Source organism: Bemisia tabaci, chromosome 7 (assembly GCF_918797505.1).
Source record: "Bemisia tabaci chromosome 7, PGI_BMITA_v3".
Lineage (NCBI taxonomy): Eukaryota > Metazoa > Arthropoda > Insecta > Hemiptera > Aleyrodidae > Bemisia > Bemisia tabaci.
Window position 1 is genome coordinate 47,740,421 of NC_092799.1, and position 22,240 is coordinate 47,762,660.

The 22,240-nt window shown below is 40.1% G+C and overlaps 2 protein-coding genes across 5 annotated transcripts in view; one reads left to right on the plus strand and one right to left on the minus strand.

The window, feature by feature from the left end:
- The window catches only part of Reck (Reversion-inducing-cysteine-rich protein with kazal motifs), a 122,070-nt gene extending 109,149 nt beyond the window's left edge, over positions 1–12,921 (minus strand). The window contains exons 1-2 of one of the 2 annotated variants that reach the window (XM_072302720.1): positions 12,769–12,921; positions 4,080–4,132 (exon numbers count right to left, since the gene is read on the minus strand). In XM_072302720.1, coding sequence (XP_072158821.1) covers positions 4,080–4,132; positions 12,769–12,793 — 78 coding nt within the window. In that variant the 5' untranslated portion in view covers positions 12,794–12,921. Of the gene's footprint in view, positions 1–4,079; positions 4,133–10,072; positions 10,214–12,768 lie in introns of those variants that run through there. The other variant, XM_072302719.1, reaches the window with a different exon arrangement.
- Positions 1–22,240, plus strand: part of LOC109036822 (uncharacterized) — a 319,487-nt gene that overhangs the window by 73,778 nt on the left and 223,469 nt on the right. The gene's annotated exons all lie outside the window — the stretch shown is intronic.

The window sequence follows — 22,240 nt, forward strand, 5'->3', positions numbered from 1 at the left end:
TCAACAGGCCTCTAGAATATTGGTTAAAGGCTCAAATTTAAGCGCTCTACATTGCCTCATGCCTTGAACATGCCTACATGCCTCGGCCAGTTTCCTTTAAGGTCTTTGTTTGCATTGGAATCCTCATACTTGAATTTCAAGGAGACTTTAAGGGAAGATTATCTGGAGGAACTTTTAAAATTTTGGCCCGAGAAGCTCTATAAACTCAGAAAAATTACTTCTCTCTCTCTCCCTCTGTGAAGGAATTCACAGCTACTAAGTCCTTCATCTATCCCGTGTCCCCTAAACGCCTTCCTCCAAAATCAATTCTCGGAGTATCGGGTTAAATTTGAAGAAATTGAAATTAAACCTCGTCGAATGCTGACACAATTCAATGTTCTCACACATGCCTACTTTGCGGAACTTTGAAGGACTGCAATGGACATAGGTGGTTTTGCACTTTGACCATCGATGTAGAAATATCGAACCGATTATTTTCCAAACCTCGTAAGCGCCAATCTCTATTTTGGTGGTAGAAGAGTTGTTTTTTCTGTTCTCTCTGGTATAATCAATCTTGTTTGATTTCAAAATAGTCCTCTGAAAGCACACTAATTTTTTGAAAATCGAAAATTATCAACAAAGCGAATCAATCGGGTATCCTTGTTTTTGTCGCAATCGCAATATTGGCGCTAACATGATTTAGAAAATACTCTGTTCGATTGCTAAGAGTAGCCCAATGCATTTCTCATCGTATAGGTTAGGTAACCGACCGCAAAGCTCGCGGGCTTGGAATATCGCAGCACGCCATGTGAGCGGGGGGCCCGGGGGGCACGCCGCGCCGTCAGGGGGCACAGGGGGGGAGGTGGGATCTTTACTCCTCCGTTTAGACCTCTCGTGCTTTCATTGTTTCGGCTCCGGAGCGAGCGTCGACCGTAATATGTTTACATTCCACACTTATTATTATACTTTTTATTCGCGTAGCCCGCACCCCTCCCCCGCGCGCGCGGGGAGGGGCCCCTTTTCGGCCGCGGCCAAGTTTTCGCTTTCTTCTGCCGGGCGCTTAGCGGTGCATCGTCCACATTTGTCATCGTTAACTGAATAAATGGAGGCTGGGTCGCCAGACGAGACCGACGGCTACGGCGACGTCCCGACCGGCGACGTAGTGAAATGTAGTGAGGAGAAGCCACACACACCGACGCGAAACGAGTTGCTATTCTTGGCCACCGGGAGCGCTGCCCCCCCCCCCCCCCCCCCCCAGTTGTTTCCCAAATTTCGCACATTCCTCGGAAACGATACGTGCTTAGGAGCTGTCCGCATTTTATAAGCAACGCTATGGACATTTGGTTTTTGAACCCCCCCCCCCCCCCAAAAAAAAAAATTCGAGTTATTTGCATTCAGATTTGTATAAAATCTATTGGAATAGTTCAGAAAAATCCGACATTCAGGGTTGCCAGCCAAATTATTTTTTTTCCATTCCCTGACTTTTCCCTGACTTTCCAATATTTTCCCCTGACTTTTAAGTATGGATCTGACGCAGTCTGTTAAAGTGAAAATGAGCATGAAAATCCCGCAACGCGAGCCCGAGACCGCCCGCGCCTAATTCCACGAAAAATCAGAAAAATCCCTGACCAACACCGAAATTCCCTGACTTTTCCCGGTTGATTTTTTTCCCTGACTTTCTCCGGTTTTCCCGGTCGCTGGCAACCCTGGACATTATCCGATGGTCGCTGAACCCCGTTGCTGAATTTTGCACGTGTAGCGCAAAATTCACGCATCGAACCGATGACTTCCACATTCAAGCCACATTCAGCTCCCCGTTCAGCGTGCGATTCCGGTTTACACAGTTTGTTGACAGTTTTTCTTGTTATGAAGGAGCCAAAGTCATAGCAAATATGTCTCGTTGAGAAAGAGTTTAGCTACTCATCTACAAGTACCTAAGCTTCATCCACGCGTGAAAAATTCGCTTGAATGTTTCTTCCGTTACGCTTCCTGACTTCCTGAGGGACTCATAATTGGCTACGAACCTGAAAAAAGAGGAAAGCTCGGCGTGGACGCGTGTCCAGTCGTTCGCTTCTCCACCCTCGTTGCCCTGATGCTGAGCATAGTATGGTGCGGATTAGAGTCCCTTTATACTGAGAGTCAAGACAATTCGGCTCATGGATGTCACAAACGGGAATAAAGATTACAGAAATTGAACGTTTTTCGTAATCTTTGATCGGCCCATTCTCAAATGCGTTTCTCCGTTCCTCCTCTCATTCCGTTTGTTCCTTGCCGAACCCGTAATTCCCTGGTCCATTCCAGATTATAATCTTTGCAATTGGTGAAAATGTAATCTTTATTCCCGTTTGTGACACTGTGGAGGCCTAAAATACGGGAACCAATCAGAAATGGATTCAAATTGTCTTGACTCTCAGTATAAAGGGACTCTAGTGCGGATCGTATTAGATAGTGGTTCGATGTTGGTTCGATGTATCGTTAGGTTCAAAAAATTAGAACGTAGCCTCAAAAAAAATTTTAGGATTTAAGTAAAAAAAGCTGAAAATGAGAAAATTCCTCACTATTTCACTCTTCATTACCATTTTATACTCATTAGAATCAAAACCTATACAAATAACTCGTTCCCTCAGATTACTCAATTCACTTTTGAGGCTATGTTTACGTGCTGAACCGGTCGATATCTATACACACTATTAGTGCCACGTCACAGAAAAGCGATAGATATCGATTTTTTCGCATTGGTAGCATTGAAAGAGTTTATGCCAATAATGAAGAATCCGTATGATAACGTCGCTACTAATAGTGTCTGTACAATCTTACGAGTTTGATGTATCGAATACGATCCATTGGATGAAGATATCGCGGGAGAACAGTGAGCATCGTTGATCAGACAGTTTTTCTCATCACACCGTATACGGCCTCAATTGAGTGTTAATTTCTTTTAATCGATGGTTGATTGGTGATCAATGGATGAGCATTTCGCTGGAATACGTGGGAGGAGAGGTTTCGATTTTACAATAGTTCGGAACTCATTCGTTTACCACTTTGGTGATGAGGGCACGGAGGATCACCACCATTTTCTGAAACCTGCGGCCCTACATGTTGCAAATTTTTTTGATTAAATGGGTGAAATTATCGATATCGTATCGTAGTGTTGTGTATGCTGTCTAATCATCAGTTGAATGGGCTCGTCTTATTGATATTTCTTGCAATTTTGTTGCATTGCAAATTGCCTGTCTTTCTCACACACGGTGACGCGATGCGGCGAGCTTAAGCGCAAGGAAAAGGAGGAAAACGCCTTCACTTTCGTGCATATGCAATGCGGTCATCCCCCGAGATGGAATAGTTGTATCCAGGCGCTAAAATAAAAGTCGCGTTGTCCTGGCTGGAATTCATTCCATTGATTTTAATAATAGCCTTTATTGGCTAAATTATGTAAAAACTGTGCTACTATACGGTAAAAAAAATTGAACTTATATTGCATTGAACTGCAAAATTATTTCAACATTTTCAATGCACTTGGCTGGAGGAGGTTTTGAGCGGTGTACAGTACTAAATTCCAGATCATTTTTAAAGAGACAGTATAGGATCAAAAACGAATGTAAAATACACAGTCGTGAATCATTTGTTTTCTTTGCATTGTAATGATTTTTACAACGCGTTTTTGGGAGGAAACTACGACAATGCTATAAGTTACATACTTATACTTAGATTCATTAATTAAGAAGAGGAATTCGAACTTTCTATAGTGGTAAACGTCGTACATTCAATGTCCCGAGACAATTTACATGAAAAAAGATGTCAAAGATTTATAAAATTTACACTATGGTAGACTTCCATTTTTTAGGACGCCAAAAGGAAAGGAGGAAAAAATCTGAATTTGTAGCATAAAAATACAAAATTCCTCTCCACTCCGGTGTTAAATTTTACACAATGTCTAGGTTTTTTTTTTCCTTTTCGTTTTTCTTGCGTAAAACTTCTCGGGATGTAAAATTGAGGTGAATTCTGTGCACACGAATTGTACAACACTTACGTACGCGACCATTTCTGAGAGAATAATGACTTAGCGGAAAGGAAGAGATAAAAGGTGATAGAAGTCTTACCTGCTCACAAGCACTTCGGCATGCACCTTCGGCCCTCGAACAACAGTTACCCTCTGGAAAAAAGAGAGAAACATATTTTTGAGAATATACGTCAAACATTTAAAAGGATAAAAGTTGTTGAGAATGATTTTATTTTCAAGAGGTGCCCAAACATCACACGCCATTTACATCTCTGAAGGTGTAAAACATAGGTTGTAGTGGTAGTATTGGGAGAACGAAATAACATTTTGTTTTTTGAAAAAAGGGAAGAACCAAAATTTTAAAAATAGGAAAAAGGGACGAGGTTTAATTTTTCACTCCATTTATTCCTTGTAAGTGGCAAGCAGCATCATATATAATTTTCTGTGAGTTTTCCGTCGATTTTTTCATTCAATAGGATGAAAAGCTCTTCGTGCCAAACTCATTCTTTATCCCTTGAATCCATTCCCTTTCGGCGAACTGCACCTTCGAGTCACGCCTAACAGTCTCCGCGAGACGTGAGAAAATCAACCACGACTTTTAAAATCAAGGCACTATTACAATACAACATCGTTGAACTTTAAAGAACTTACAAATCTCATAAACCCTCTCGCATGTGAACTTAGGCGGCTTAAAGGTTAGCTTACCACTTTTACAGCAGCATTTATTCTGTCGTGCTAAGGAAGAACGCCGTGTGAGCATTCAAGAGTTGCCAAATTCCCCTCGATAAAATGTTTATTTATGAGGAAAGCAATGAATATTTTTCCTTGAAATTTTCGGGAGCTATATGTGGAATTGCGAAGAAAATCACCTTAAAAATTGGAATGAAAATACTCATAAGGTTGCCAGTTAATTCGTGTTTTATGAAAGGAAATTTGGCAACGCTTGAAGGCTCATACGACGTTTTTTCCTTAGTACGGCAGAATTATTCACCAGGTTACTGACATGAATGCTAGCTCTTGGACGAGGATTTATAAAATGGTACCCACCCGGGATACCCTTGAATCTTTAGACAGGAGAGTTGAGACTACACTATTGAGGAGCCCCCTCCCCCTCCCCGGTCCACAGCTCCCCCGGGTTCGCGGTATGGGGGCAGCGCGGGTTGATAGTTTCCAGACGACCCCCCGCCAATTCACTCACCGGTGTTATTGTTTTATTTATTTGTACATGTTTGTTTTAAAATAAAACAAGAGCGGCCAGCGGTCGAGCCCACGAATGACGGGGCCAGTTTTGAGCTGGAGGTGCTTGCCGATTTGGATATCCGCTTGATCTTTTCAGCACTACTTAAAGGATGATATTCTTTCACCATGACTCATTTCAATGGAAAAGAGTTTGCCGACAGGGCTTATCTCGACTGCCGAAAGTGCTTTAGTCTTCAATCATCAATACCTACTGTAAGCTCTCTGACCCCGACCCCCCCTCCCCCGAATTTTCATTATTTGGTACCGTTCGTCCTATTGTTCTATAATTGGTCCAATTTCCATGATTTTTGCGGTCATAGACGGTTGACAGACCCTGATTGAGTCCGATTTTGAAGTTATGTCCTGGGTTTTTTTCTGTAACGAGATGAACTTATGAACCCTCCCATATGAACGATGTAAATGTTAATTTTAAGTGGACCGTAGTAGAGGTAGGTATTTTTAAGTGGTTTAACGATAAGAGGACCGATTTTAATGATTTTTGCGTATAACGATAGGTGATAGACTCTGGGTGAGCCCAATTTCGTAGATGAGACCTACGCGTTTTTATACTACGTGATAAAGATATGTATCCTCCCATTTGAACGATGTGAAAGCTCTTTACTGTCACAGTTCATTCTAAAGATTTACCGGGCCGATTTTCCTGATTTTTGCGGCTATCGATAGGAGATGGTCCCTACACGAATCAGCTTTATTTGGATTAACTTATATATTAGGAATACCAGGATACACTAGCTGAAAAAAATATCAGAGTATCAAAAGTTATGGTAGTTGGGCCGCGTTAAGCAGAATAAAACCAAGCCACATCAGCTTCTGCCAAATTTAACTGGGGCATTTAATTTTTTAAAAGAGAACGTTTTTGTGGATTCCTTTGAAAAGTTGAAGGAATTTGCTTCGTTCTGAGCAGAAAATTCACGGAAATTTGCACAAAAATTTGCACTACCGTTTTCATGTCATGAATTAAATTTGTCAATTAAACTTAAAATGGCTGATGTGGCTTGGTCCCTTCCTTCTCAACGCGGTTTCATTTGACAGTTCCTTGTGGTGCGCTATCCTAAAACCGTCCTCTTTTTTGTAAATTGCATTAAAAATATCACACATTTCAAAACCACGATTGAACCACGCATAACATGTCCCTCGGCTTTTTTTTTTAGCCACACTCATTTCCGTTTGATAAATCCTTCCCTCGCAAGACAGTTCGTTCGAGCTTTAACTGAAGAGCGACTGGCAAGTTCATGGCTTTCAACAGGTCAATTTGCCCGACCCGCAAGCTCAGATCACGCGTGCTGATCAGCAGTGCGATGATCATAAGCTCGAATGCTCATTCCATGGTTATTGTCTTGTCTTGTCTTTAATGTGGTGTCAACGCTTTGCCTTATCCGTCCTTTATTACGAGCTGCTAACATCACAGTAAGGATCAAGTTTATGGTCGAACACCGTGCGCGTTCAATGTCTCTCTATGAAGTCCTTCCTGAGCCTGCAATAGACCACGCTTCCACATTCCTCTTGCGTGATTGGATGATTTGAATGAACGCACGAACACCCACTGCGAACCGTAGTTGGTACATATTTTGAGAATAAACGTCTAGTTTAAGGAGGTAAATACGTATTGCCGCGATCAATTTTGAAATGTTAGAAATTACCCGCGGTAGGCGCGTAGCTTTTGAACCTGTCTAAAGATATCAAAGATTTGAGAGTTGATAAGATTTAAGTAGGAAATTAATTATCAATACGAGTGAAGGAGACGGAAAATATCTTGGAATACCCTAGCTCTTCTCTCATTCCCGCGGAGAAACTTTTGAATTCAAATAAAGATCATATTATTTGTATGGGCGGAAACAGGGGGGAGGGGGGACCGGGGAGCTGCCCCCCAGAAATCTACTCGAGCCCTCCCAAGAAATGTGAGAAATTTTGCTGAGTAAAGACGAGACACATGTTTTATCTTTAAAATGTTGCAATTGGATCAACTCTTATCGGTGGGAAAAGTTCAAAACTGCTCCCGGGACAATTCAATTTTTCAAAGTTTCCCGGAGGAGGCCCCCTGTATTCCCCTTCTGATGTTGACGAAATCCCCTGAATCCTCCTCCAGTGCTGGAGGAGTTCCGTAGATCCTCTTTAGTGGGGTGTCTTTTTGTGCCCCCTACCCGAGACCCTCTTTGATGGGATGCCCCCTACAAAATGTTCCTAGTTTCGCCCATGGTCATAGGAAGTAAAATTTTTGATTCGACTATAAAGCTGTAACTTTTAAATAAAAACCCACTCCGATTTATTCCGTAAGTTACAGCATGTTTTTCAAAAATTTTGCCGACTATTACTTTAAAAATAAATGACACAAGAAATAGAATAGTATTGCGGTACAAAAGTTTATAATTTTTTTTTTTTGGAAAATTTAATAAACTTTTCAGAAAAAGTTTCCGGAGTGATTTCCACTGCGCTCGCATATACAAACTTTTGGAGGAATACCGCTGAGTTAAAAGCAGAAAATTGAACATTTTGAAGTTGCTGGACTGTTCAGAGAATCCGACGACTCATTCGCATGAAAAAATGTCATAAAATGAGTCGTTTTTTGGAAAAGCAGAGGATCATTGCACAATCGAATCGGTGAGAACGATAACACACCAACTCGGAAAAATGAAAAGAATCAAGACACACACGAAACCGAACAGTAAACGAAGAAATTAGTCTAAGAAAGAGATTTTTGGTGCCGAAATACACTTAAGGGCATTTTAAAGGTCCACGTTGGAACAGATGCGCTAACTTCGATGACTTTTATAAAAATTAACCGTCTCTTATGAAAATTGAACAATTTCGAGTTTCCGAGTTGGTGTGTTTTCGAACTCACTGATTATCTTTTTAAAATGTTCGGTGAAATTCTATTTTTAAGAGGGTAACAGAAAATGCGAGCATCATCTTCGTGCACTAACTGCACAGAATTTATTGTGTTTCTGCCTAAAAACTCGCTGAGAGTCAAAAGAAAAGACGTTCAAAATTTCCACAAGGAATTTAGTGCGAGATTACAAATTACCATCACTTGATTAGGGAATCGAATATTGATACCTATTCTCAATTTCCTTCAAGGAAAAAAATGTATCTGAACATCGATATATTGTTGAGATTACGTTTTCTGATAACAATTAAGTTATTCGAGAGGTTGTAATGATTCATGGCTTGTCAAGTCTGTATAATATGTTGACAGTTTTTGCTTCTCAAGATCATTGGTCGGTCAAGAGGCGTCAAATAAACTTATGCACAGATAAGAAAACAACAACTCAATTAAATAACCATGCTTTCCCTCAAATCAGCAATGCAATCAGCTTCACTGATCGATGCCGAGCGATCAATTCTTTTTTTGCGAGAATATTGATTGTCAAAAGGCGGACATCATAAAAATCTCATTTTATGCTCAGTGAATTTCATCGCGACGCGACGGCTCGGCTGTCGCACAATATTATACAGAACTGTCTCCTTCCTGCCTTGACATGGGGTGTCAATTTGAATTTTCGTTCTTTCTCGATTACTAATCAATTCCTTTTCGAAAAATATTCGAGGCGTAAAAAAAAATCACAAATTTGTTCTCGATTCATTGGCAGGCCACAAAACACGATGGTTCCAGTTTCACTCCGACTCATTTTCATTTTCACGAAAATATATTATTTACATTCTTAGTTTGTTTCGGACCTGCCCATTTATTCGCTGTGTTAAAGGTGTTGAATTGAAACTAATGTTTATATGCGGTAGTGTTTTTCCTCTTGCGATCATTTTCAAAATATTTGCACTTAATTTCATTTCAACCAAGTGAAAAATAGACACTTCATTTGAACTTTGCCGGAAGAAAGTTCCTTATTGTATCAGAGGTGATTAAAGTCCGCGACCAAATTATTCGTCGCGCCAGGTGTAAAATATTGCGCCGAAATTAATTATTCTATGGCCGTTTCAAATTATCTCTGTCTTTTGGTACATCAATCAGAAGCTAACAAAATCGGGGGCTAGGCAAACATTTTAAGTGCAACTCAAGCAGTGATGTTTTATCGAGTCCCTGCAAGTATAAATCCAGTATCAGCAGATTACACAGCATGTGTCTGTTTTTGCTCATTCCCATTTTTAATTTTTTTTTTATTTACATAGTTATAATATCTCTTAAACAACTATCGTTTCAACTTTCGCGCATGTCTGAATTTTTCTAAATTTATTATAGTGAATAATTCTTGAGTAGAGATGAGTAATGTGTGTGCATGTGTACAAAAACGGAAATAAAAAATAGAAACAAAATCCAACTATCTTACAACAGCTAAGTTAAAATACAAATTAACACTTGATAAAAACGCTTATTTTCACACAGAGAATGCTAAATCCCTTGAAAACTTTAGTTATTTTATGAGGAAAAGACATTTTGACGCGAAAAAAAATCTACCAGGCAAAATATAAAAAAAAGGAATCTAAAATTACATTCCTACTTATTGTGTGTTAATGCTCGATTGTAAAAGCCACGCTCGGACAGGCCGCTGATAACTGTTGACGATGTCATACATTTCAGTAAAAAAAAAAGAGAGGAAAAATATTTATCAACATGCACCAGATCCAGACGCAAGGTCACCATGTCATATGTCACCAATAATCATACTCCCAGTGAATCATTTAATCGCACAGATAAGGCGTGGTAATAATATTCGCGCGGAGGCCCCGCTCGGCCAGACGCGCAAAAAATCGCCGACGATCGAAATGCAAATACGACGAACAAATTGCAAAAACAGATGCGTGGACAGCACAGATAAGAGGGGGAAAAAGCATTGCGGATAATAAAAATCACAACCAAAGTGGAATAAGAGGAGAACCAACCTAAAGTGGCGAAAATGAGCGGCGAGTTTAAAAATAACACAAGCACGTGAGCGAAATACGCGCGGCGGGTGAACATCGCGACAGCGGGCGTCTTGTCATAGCGGATGCCCGGAGAAAACTAAATAAAGCTCCCGTAGGATCCCGCCGTATCGCGTAGTGCATCCCGTCCCCCGTCCCCCCCCCCCCTACGTCACCGGTTTGCAACACCCCCCCCCCCCCCCCCGTCGGGGCCGTAGCGCACAGCTTCCACCCTCACACCTCGGAGGATCGGAGGAGCTAGAGCGTGCGACAGATAGGAACAAACGACAGTGCGTGGTGCGTCGCCGCACAGTTGGACCACATTTTGCAATTAGGAACTATAAATTCCAGCTCAGTCTAAAAACAACGTAAGTACCATCAGTTTCCCTATGCACATGAGTGTTTTTACGGATGAGCCAGAAATTATAGTTCCGAATTGCAAAATGTGGTCCGGTTGATCGAGTCAATGCTGCCGTGCTGAGGAAAAACGCCGTATGAGCCTTCAGGCGTTGCCAAATTTCCTTCGACAAATCATTAGTTTTCAGGAAAATTTGTGAATGTTATTCCTCCGATTTTCCAGAGGATTTTGTTCGTACTTTCATCTAAAAAGTCTGAAAATTTCAATGAGAAAGATGCAGAACTTTCTTCAAAAATACACGTTTTATTCGGGGAAATGGAAATTTGGCAACTCTCGAATGTTCATACGGCGTTCTTCCTTAGCACGGCAGAATGGGGGCGGTCGGACATGATTTAAAAACTTTCAAAGTGTATATTTTAATTAATATAAAATTTAGATGCTTTGAAAGTATTTTCGTTGGTTTCCTCGTAAAATTTTCGTGAAAAAGCACCCCTTTGAATTAAAATTGTCACGAAATAAACGTCAAATTTTACAATTTTTGTCAAAAATTTCATGTCCGACTTCTTTCGAAGACTCGTTCCATTGTGCGCGCACAATGGAACGAATCGATGGGAAAGGTCGGGTCCAGCGGAAGTGCGGGAAATTTAAAATCGTCATAAATTTGCTGATGCGAAACAGTGAAAATAAGTGGTTTCATTGGTTTTTTGGTCCAGTTTTATTCTTGGGTTGTCACTTAAAATTTAAATTGTAACAAAAATGGGGTTATTTGCAGTTTCAGTAAAAAAAATATCATGTCCGATCTCCACCTGGCACGGTACACAGTGCGAAGGTGTTGGCAAATTTGATGGGTTTAATAAAAATCAGCCTAATAACTGCCCGACTGTATTTGAGTCCAGACTCTTGAAAACATTGACAAGAAAAAGGACTCTTGATTCAATCAGATTTAAGCTTGAATCAAAAGGAAATCCGCTCAAATTAAGAGGCTTGGTTCTTGATTTAAGCTTAAATCTGCCCTGGTAAAAATTGGCGATAAGAGCTGTGTTTCAAAATACCATAGGAATCCTTATAGCCGGCTAAAGAAGGCTACAGAAAATCATTTAGCTGGCTGTAGAATGCGGAGAAAATCATACGGCCGGGCTATACGAAGCGATAAAAAATTATGCAGCCGGGCTATAGTTCCTATCGCCGGGCTTTACACTTTATCGCCTGGCTGTTGCTTTTTCGCCATCGATTGTAAAAGGCTATAAGAAATTGTGTAGAAATTCGTGTGCTTCGGAAATTATTAAGTTTGATACGGAACCACCTTAATATTTACGAAATACACATTATATTTTCCTTTAATAGATATTTTTGTTCATCAATTATAATGAGAATAATCCATACAGGATGTGCAAACATTTCAAAATCATGAGTTGAATAACGCTGACTCGCCAGATTAAATATTAGAGCCTAACACAAAGCGGAGCGGCGACGCACTGGCGCCTACAAACCTAACAGGGATACTTCACGCATTGCGCAACGCGTGAAGTATCCCTGTTAGGTTTGTAGGCGCCAGTGCGCGTTTCGCGCTGGCTGCCCGCCTGCCGCGCCGCAGCGTGCCACGGCGCTTGAAGCAACTATTTCACACCAGAGGTATTGCACAGTATCATACGAAACTGAAGGCGCTCTAATATAATAGTAATGGCAGGCACCCATCAAAAGTGCGGAGCTTTCCTCGCAAAATAAATCAAGATTACGGCCCAAAAAGAGAGCAGTATTCCAAAAACTCATAAGTCCAAGCATCCGTAATTAGTAACGTTTAGCATACACTTTATCGCCTGGCTGTTGCTTAATCGCCATCGGCTATAAAAGGCTATAAGAAATTGTGTGCCGGCTATAGAAGCTATTGGAAATCTTAGCAGCCGGCTGTAGGTCTATGGTATTTTGGAACACAGATTCTACTGCCAATTTTTTGCCAGGGTGATTGAATCAAGAGTATTTTTTCTTGTTGATGTTTTTAAGAGTCTGGACTCTAGATCCAATGTGGTTTTTTTCCAGTGTTGCATGTTTACATGGAGCCTAATGGCGATAGACAGTTTAAAGTCACTTTATCATGCTGAAAAATTGGATTTAAGCAGTGAATTTTTCACAGAATGTAGCTAGATTTAGTTGAAATCGATTTTTCACTTTCACTAAAACTGTACTTTTTGTGCCTTGTAACTTTAAGCCCCTAATTTTAAAGAGAAACCACTGCAAACAGTTCCGTATATCTACACGAATTTGACGCCCGCTTTTATCCTTGATCATAGTCCATTTGTCATAAAATGATTCTGCTTGCTACCTTTTTGATCACGTTCACCGAGCATATCTACACACACTTGAGCGCTTTAATTCATCTAGGCAACTAAGCTGGCACCACACTTCTTTCGCTAAGTCCTATTCTAAATTCAATCTTGTGTTACTCTAAACAGTAGAATTGCAGCCTGGAAAGCGTTTCCTAACGTAAATTACTAATTAAAGTATGAATCGGCAGCTATCACTTTGTTTCTATTTTTAGTCTGTGATCGATTTGATCGAGCGAATTAGATGACCTTATCGTTTTTAATAGGCAAGCGCACAATCAATATTATTTTATGACCATTGAAGTGATAATTATTTGAAAGTTTATCGAATGTAACCATCAAAATGTAAGCATGTAGGTATATAAAACTCATTACAAGATCTATTGGCGAACTCATGCTCATTATTTGGCGTTTGCTTGGCCAAGAATTCCCATTTCGTCATTCCGTCAGGAAATGGCAATAACTCGTCTTGACCTCGAGAATAAAATAGTAAAAGCTAGAATTTACAGGATTGGGAGACAGCGGGAGGTACGTTTCGAGGCCCAGCGGAGATTGACCAATGGCCACTGTTCGTCACCTTTTATCATCCTGATTAATGCACGTCCCATCGGAAATTAATATTCAGGACATTTCGTTTGATATCCTGTCTGGTCTTTTAGTGGCTATTGGCGTGCCATCCACAGCCACGAATTGTCATTTAAATTTCTTATTTCGGCGTTGCAGTCTGGTTTATAGTTTGCCTGAGTGTGTATATGAGTCACCGACATAGGGTCGTTCCTTATACAGCTCCTTCCCTTAAAGGAGCCCCTATCTTTTTTTCATTGTGACGTAGGAAGGTTCAAGGAAATACTTAACATAGGCTCATAAAAAGGATAATCTTTGCAAACCTTGAATAAAATTCAAAGGTGTGATTCTGGAAATTGATCCTTGAAAGGCATTACAGTGATTTACCACTATAAAAAATACAAACACGAAATGAAATATATGGGGAAATTTATAAATTTTAAAGCAGGTTCGGACCTACCTAACTGTTCATCAAAACCATAGAATTTTTCTTCCGTATTTTCTCATTTTTGCAGTGGCAAATCGTCTTTGTCCCTTTCGAGGATCTATTTCCAAAGTGAAAGAAGCTTTCTTCCCAGCAAAGGAGGGTCGAGGGGGCCTACGCCGGAAAAAAGAAAATTTTAAACCCTCTTAAAATGCGGGGGAAAAAGAGCAAAATTCAAGCAAAAAATGCACGATTAAAAGGGTTGAGCCCGAGACTGACCTTTAAAATGCCGCAAATGTAGATAAATTAAATTCACGGAAAAAACAAACGAGCTGAGCCCTGACGCACTTCAGGTAAAATTAGCGCCTATTACAGGCAGTAGGTATAGGGCTGAGAGCTCTACAGCCTGCAGCCTGGACCATAAAGCTTTAAGGCTCAGCCCTACTGCCGCTAAGTTGCGCATTAGTTGGCGCTAATGTACCTGAAGTGCAGGGCTCAGCGCTAAGTTGTTTTTTCCGTGTTTTCAAATGTTGTCTACTAATTTATTGAGCTCCTTGTATAAGAGGTTGAAAACAGCTCGGTCATATAGTGAAAGCTCGTTGAGACGAAAAATGAAGGGACCGAAAAAAATTTCGTCATAAACGGCTTTTCGTCTTAACCGTTCTCCGCTTAAGACGAAATTTTTCGGCATAAGAGGCAACTGAGCTTGAAAGTTGCGCTGGTATCCGCGCTGCTCTCAGTCATCCTGAAATCATTTTTGAAAGATCATTTTTTTTTTTATCTATCAGTTTTAAATTTTATACAATACGAAATCCAAATTTTGAATTTTTTTAAAATACGCAAATCGGTTTATCGTCAACTGTCGATTGCATCTCAGTCATCCAGCAAAACAGAGGATACCCACGATTTACTCTCAACCTTCTCATTCGATTTTCGATACAAACCGTTGATAACCGTTTGGACGCTATACCATCCACTGCATTATTCGGCCCACACAATCGGAGTCTTTCAACAGTTCGGTAGATGGTATGAAAGTTCGGTAGAAGGTATGAAAGTTCGGTAGAAGGTATGAAAGTTCGGTAACAAGAACCGAGAGCACAGTGTCATATCACATGGATGGAGTATAGGACACCATCCAATGGAATATACCTCGAATACCGTAATGGCAGCTCATGTGATATTTTTCATGGACATATTTTATCCGAGTGTGGTTATGTGACAAATATGTTGACGAAAAGCAGACATGGCCTTTGCTTGTACTCATCATAAAGGGAAAGCTACGATAGATGATGAGTTGGTATGCAAAGCACTGACAGCTAACCGAACGCTTACCAAAAGTAATTGATTGTGACTGATACAAGCACCAAGAACTAAATGCCTTTACGTCAACTTCTCTGCCTCTGATCTCTATATCCACTATCGTTCATTATAAGCATGGTTTTGTTCCAAATCACGACTGGGTTTGCAAAATCTGAAAATATGTTTCACATTTTTGTAATCATGATTCGACCACATTCAGCAGGAAGTTACCGAGCCACACCAGCTAGTGCCAAATTTAATTGGGCAATTTAATTTTTTACAAGCGACCGTGTGTATGAATTCCTTTGACAATTTTAAAGAATTTGCTTCGTTATGTAGAAAATTCACTAAAATTCGCACAAAAATCTGCACAACAGTTTTTATGTAAAAAATAATATCGCCCGATTAAATTGGCAATAGCTGATGTGGCTTGGTTCCTTTCTGCTTGACGCGGTCCAACTATTACACATCAATTCTCAGACTTAACGTATAGTGCAACATCTTGTCGACTTAGAGCGTCAGCTTGCTTCATCGCCTGAAAGCGCCTTCGGATTTGTAAAACGCAACTTATGCTACACCCGACAGTGACTTGGCCACGAAGGCGGAGCGATTACATTAGTTCCCGCCTTTTTCTAAAGAGAGCGTCGGGACGTCAAAACTGGCGCGCCGCGGGGTCAGAGCCCTCCCACGCCCTGCCGCAACCGCTCGTGATTGCGAAAACCGAAGGGTTCGGCCGGCCGAATTTTTCCCGAGCCCAAAAAATTTCGCTTCGTGGGAGTCTTATTTCACCCGTGGTGGCTATTGCTCGTGGTAGATGGAGTTTTCGTTGCATTCGGTGCGGAATCATACGATGCCACGGTAATACTAAGTAATTACATTTGGAGATCCCTCCGGTCCTTGGCCCAGAACGTGTGCTCACATTCATCCGAACTCCCCTAGGAGGGTAGAGGAACGGATTAATCGTGGAGAATCCCTAGGTTGATTTACTCCACCCGGACAGCAGACTAGACAATGACTAGTTATATCGAATGGTTGAAGCTACGCCAAATTCGATGCTGCCACCTATGGACGTATAGCTGTGCTACGTTCGAACGATGAAGACTCGCGACAAAAATGTCGAGCCATCGAATTGCCGAGCCTAATCGAGCTCGGGCCCCGAGGACGCTATTGAGCGCCTCCGCCACCTCCGAAAGTGGAGAAAGGCATGGCATAAGGACCAGGAAGATGATCTCCCAACATGAATTAAAAAAATCCCTACTATCTCAAGTAACGATACTCAACGGAAAAATCGCGATACTTACAAAGCAACTTACGACTTTTTTCGATAAAATTGCTAGGATCGTCAACATGAGCGATTAACCTCGAACTGGTCGCAATTTTATAACTCTGTAAAATCGCGTTCGATAAAATCGAAATTTTAGTTCAATCCACCACAATTGTTTTTATTGATAGTATCGCGATAAAGCGCGATTTTCTGGCAAATGTATGCGATTAAATCGCAAATTATTTTGGTACCTAACTTCATGGAGGTAAAGAGGAGAACCTCACCGTCGGCCGATCGATCGCTCCGCTTTGACCATGTTTCCAAGATGAAAGAAATTGCTCATTCTGGAAATGCGTACGTTTTATCTTGATCAATGTATAGTATTTTTTTTTTTTTTTTTTTCTTTTTTTTTTCCCATCATTGGACTCTCTTGTCTTCTTCATTCTTAAGCACTTAGGAAGGGGGAAAAAGAGCGCTGGGTCCACACTATTTTTCCGGGATATACGATTTCAGTACTATTTCGTACGTAAAAGCGAGAAACATGATGGTTCACTGATTTTCTATGAAATCAACTCCAAAGCTCAAAAAAACTCTTGAAGTTGAGGCTGTAATGGAGGGAATATCCCACGCTTTCCTGGAAGTTTACCTTTATTTCAAGAAAAAAACTCTCTATGCAAAGAAACGGGGAGAATCCGAAGCTCAAAAAAAAGCTCTTAAAGTTGAGGCTGTAATGGTCCCACGCTTCCCTGGAAGTCCACCTTTATTTCAATAAAAAAACTCTCTATGCAAAGAAACGGGGAAATTCCAAAGCTCAAAAAAAGCTCTTAAAGTTGAGGCTGTGCTGTAATGGAGGGGATATCCCACGCTAGCCTGAAAGTCCACCTTGATTTCAAGAAAAAACCTCTCTATGCAAAGAAAGGGGGATCTAATACATTAGCAGTGTTTTCGGTTTTGGAGTCTCCAAACAAAGTGGAGTTAACTTCAAAGAAAACCAGTGGAACCGTCGCGTTTCTTGCAAAATTTTACATGGATCAGTACTTAAACCGTAAACTCCTAGCACATGCAAAAGCTCCACTACAATCCTTCAAAATCCATACTATAATTCCGGAAATAACGTGCCTACGAGACCTATTTTCCTTCTTCTTTTTTGAAACATATTTGTAATTTTCAGGTGGTCTTGACATCATAGTGATCCCGGGAAAGGCATTCACGAAAAGTGGCCAAAGAATGGGAACCTGGCAGGGATGGTACTATCCTTATGTGAGGACACTTAAGGTGTACAAGAGGAATTTAACAGTCGTCGCTTTCGCTTGGAGACATCAAATTGTTGATTTTATTCCCGATTTCAGTCATCCAGAAATCAAAGTTGACGCGCTTTTGTATTACCATGAGAAAGAATAAATGAGAAAGATATATTAAAAAATTTGCATTGGCTCAAGAATCACCCAGGAAAAATGTTTAAGTTTCCGATACCCTATACATAATTTTCATCTTCACCTCTAGACGAGCGAAACTCGTGTGCAGAGGAAAAGGAGCACCGCCTGAATCAGTGGCGTAGCGTGCTTTGCGATTTATCGATTGATCTGCCATTTAAACCTATGGAAAAGGGTCGATAAATCTCAAGAAGTTGGGTGTTTGCAAGGAACACCATGATAATCGATTCTTTACCGTGGCTTCATGGGATAATATCGATAATTGATTATCCCGCCTCGCCTCTGAGGTGGGCGAGTTTGCAACCTGGCCTCCATTCCGTTCGCTTGATTCTTTTGAGTTTACAACCGTTGAATTGAAGTAATAAAAAACAAAAAAAAGGCATCTTTCCACCACTTATTTTCGTCATTTCGCTGTCTCTCCGACGTAAGAGCGTATCTCAATTTGCACGTGAGCCCTGTTCTACGTATAAGTCCATGCGTTCCGAGGCTCAAGCGGAAATCGTGATACGCCCTTTCGTCAGAGGAGCGACGATTTTTGCTCTCGCCGAACAGTGGATCGAGTCAATTAGAGAGGTCGGACATAAATTTTTTGACTAAAAATGCTAATTTTGAAGTGTACTTCGTGACGTTTTAGGCATTAAGGGGTGCTTCTAGGAGAAAAATTTCACGAGGAAACCAATGGAAACAATTTTAGAACCTCGATGTTTAGTATAAACGGCGTTAAAAGCATTTAAAATTTCCAAATTCTGTCCGACCTCTCCTATTTGACTCGCTCCATTGTGTGCTGTTAAAGTTTCTTTCCAATCCAATTGAAAGCACCTTACTTCGGCACTATTAACCATTGCGAGTTTAATCTATTCAGAAAGCTACAAATAAAATAAAATTACATACCGATCAGATCAGCAGTACGCAGCTCAATGCAGACGATTCTGAAAAAGGAAGCAAAAGAAAAGATTATTAGCTAAATCAAGGCACGGAATATGTTTTCAAAAGTACAGTTTTGTGCAGGGACGATAAGAAGTAAAAAGAGCTACAGACTGCTTGCTGGAAATAAACCACAACTCTGAGGAAAATTAGATTCAAAATCACAAGAAACCGATGCTTCTTCGTTGAATTTAGGAGGACACCATTATTGCATTCTGGAATCGATTAATTGCGCTAAGCAAGGGATGCAAAACGTTTTTAGCCTTCCCATTTTTAAAATTTGTCTTCCCTTTATAAAAACTCCTCCTCCCTCAAAATTTCACAAAAATGACTTTCCTATGGCTCTACACGTATGAATTTCCGCGATTTTGCGAAAAACACGTGCTTTTTACCGCAGTAGTATTTAAAAAAAATCGAGATTTTACAGGCTTTCCAATGGTGTTTTCAGAGCCTTTCCATTTTCACAAGCAACCGATCGCGATCCACTCGGTCGCGCGGTCGAAAAGTTTTTGCACCCCTGAAAGCCCTAGAAGTATAGCATTTACTATTACACATAGTTCTAATACTAGTAGTTGTAGTGACTTCGTTCAATTTAATTCAATGATAAGAGACAAAGAAGAATCAATTTTTCCGGTTTGTTCGGGCTGCAGATATTGCCGAAAAAACTGTTTCATCACTTCAACGAGTAAACGCGGACGATTATTGAGGAGAAAACGCGATTTTTTTAGCAGTTATGTTTAAAAAAAGAAAAATTACAACGTAATTTCCACGTAAATATCGCGGCAAACACAAACTATTTTATGGATATTGAAAAGGTGTAAAAATTAAATAATGATCTCGTCAAAATCTCAGAAAAATGCAATTGATAACGATACGAGCGTACTATCAATTCAATACACGTCAGTACTTTGAGAGGCGAAAAGCTAAGATTTTCCTTCATTTCCGCGGGATACCACATCACATGCCTACTTCGGAGATCGAATAGTTGCGCGCTTGATTTCCGCATTTACCGATGCGCCGATGCAAGCATGATGGCTTCATTCATATGATTTGATATGTAGATAAAAAGCTATGATTATCCTTCATTTATGCGTGATACCATACCACATACCTACTCCGGCATTCGAATATTGGTTCGCTTCATTTCCGCTTGTAAAAGCGTGAGAAATCGCGCGATTTTCATCTCGGTATCGCGAGAAATGCGCTGTTTTTCAGAAGTTGCGGTATCAAAGAAAGAAAGAGAAATACGCGATAATCACCACAATATCGCGGCAAAAACGCGAGTAATTCAGCGACATTTTAAATTGATTAAAATCATGCGTCATTCGCCTCGGATGTCGTCGCGGATACTCATATTCCACAACGGTTGATGAATACCACTAATGATGGTAGAAAAATCATATCAATCGCAGAAAATACCTGAATTTAAAATTATGCCGGCAAAATTTTTATGAACGAAGTAAATTCAGATAGGAAAAAAGCTATGATTCTCCTTCAATTTTCCAAGATACCACATACCTACTCCGGAGTTCGAATAGTTGCTCCCCTGAATTGCGCGCGTTAAAAAGTGAGAGATTTCGTGAATTTCATCTCGGTATATCGCAAGAAGCACGAGATATTTGTACCGGATTCGTACAAGTCTGGAATATTATGCGCTTTTCATCTCTCGGTATCGGGCAAAATGCGGTTTTTTCTAGTATTTTAATGAGAAAATTAGAAATTACGCGATGATCACTGCAGTATCGCGGCAAATATGAGATTGTTCCAGCGGTTTTTTAAATGATTAGAATCATGGGTTATTCACCTCGATATCGTGTCGGGGGCACAAATTTACAACGGTTGATGGAGACTATAAATGATCACAAAATATTTATCTCAATCGCTGAAATACGCGAATTTCGTATCAATGCGAGCATAATTTTTATAAACGCCGTGAATTCAAATAGGAGAAAAGCTAAGATTCTCCTTCAATTTCTCATGATACCACATACCTACTCCGGAGTTCGAATAGTTGCATTTTGGAATTCCGCGCGTTACAAAATGAGAAATCGCGCGTTTTACGACTTTATCTCGCGATATTTCCGCGACATGTCCAGCAAATTCTATGAACCCAAAGGAATTACGCGCCTTGCATATTGATATCGCGAAATGGGCCATTTTTCCGGCGATGTTGTAGAAAAAGTGAGAGATAACGCATTAATCAATGCAACATCGCGATTAAGACGCGATTTCCCTGATGACTTAGTAGCATCGTTAAGATTTACTCATTATTCACTTTTATAACGCGGCATATAGGCAAAGCTCTCGGCGGTAGATTAAGATCACAATTTCTCCCCGTCTTTACCAATTCCCTGACACTGCCCGATTTTACAGACTTTTGACCACCCGCATTCTATACAAAATACACTGGGAAAAAAACACATTGGATCTAGAGTCCAGACTCTTGAAAACATTGTCAAGAAAAAATACTCTTGATTCAATCGGATTTTTGCTTGAATCAAAACGAAATCCGCTTAAATTAAGAGGCTTGGTTCTTGATTTAAGCTAGATTCTGATTGAATCGAGAGTACTTTTTCTTGTCGATGTTTTTAAGAGTCTGGACTCTAGATCCAATGTGTTTTTTTCCAGTGAGGGTTACATAAATGAATACCTATCAATTTAATTAGGTTCAGAGGGATATCTTTCTTTAAAGAAAATATATCAAAAGTTACGTTTTTTGTAGAGATATCATGTAAAACATTACTAAATATTAGAGAGGAACATTATACTGCTTATCAAAAGAAAGAAAAAAATTGTTGTATACGTACCAGCAGTAGGTTATCCAATTGCCCGACGCCAGGCTGAAAGCACTCACAACACTGTCACTGAAACTACACTAAAAAAATTGCCCATTATTTAAAAGATTAAAGTAGTACTAAAAAAATTGTCCATCATTTAAAAGATTAAAGTAGTACTAAAAAAATTGCCCATTACTTAAAAGATTAAAGTAGTATTAATATAGAATGAGGACACAGGCTCACTGCAGAGTGAACAAATTATAGGATAAACTATTCTGATTTCAATTCTGTCCATGTTAGGTTTTCCAAACGTATCGTGTCTTATAATCGTTAGCTTTATCTCTATAATATAAATGTATGCGAGTAATGCGTACTTGACGCTAAACGCCTGAGGTGCAAAGCGCTTCGGGGGATTGCACCGCGAAGCGGTCCGGGTAACCTGGAATGGTTCAACGCAGAAATTAAAAAAACAAATAAGTTTATACAAAATTTACCGAAGCATATTATACTCAACAGAAATTTTAGATTAAAATAAGAAGATTGAACACTTTACATACTAAAAGCAACTTGTCTAGGAGGTAAATGGCGCTAAGTTCCACATCCGATGATGAACCTGAGTCGTTTAAATGATTTTTTTTTTTTTTTTATTGCTCTCATCGGAAAAGGGGGTAAAAGTTCTTCCAACTCAACTCATAGCTATTGGACTTCGTTCCACAGTTCTGTAGTCTCTCTCATCACAGAATTCAAAGTAAAAGTTCTTGCAACTCAATCTCGTAAAAATAGCTT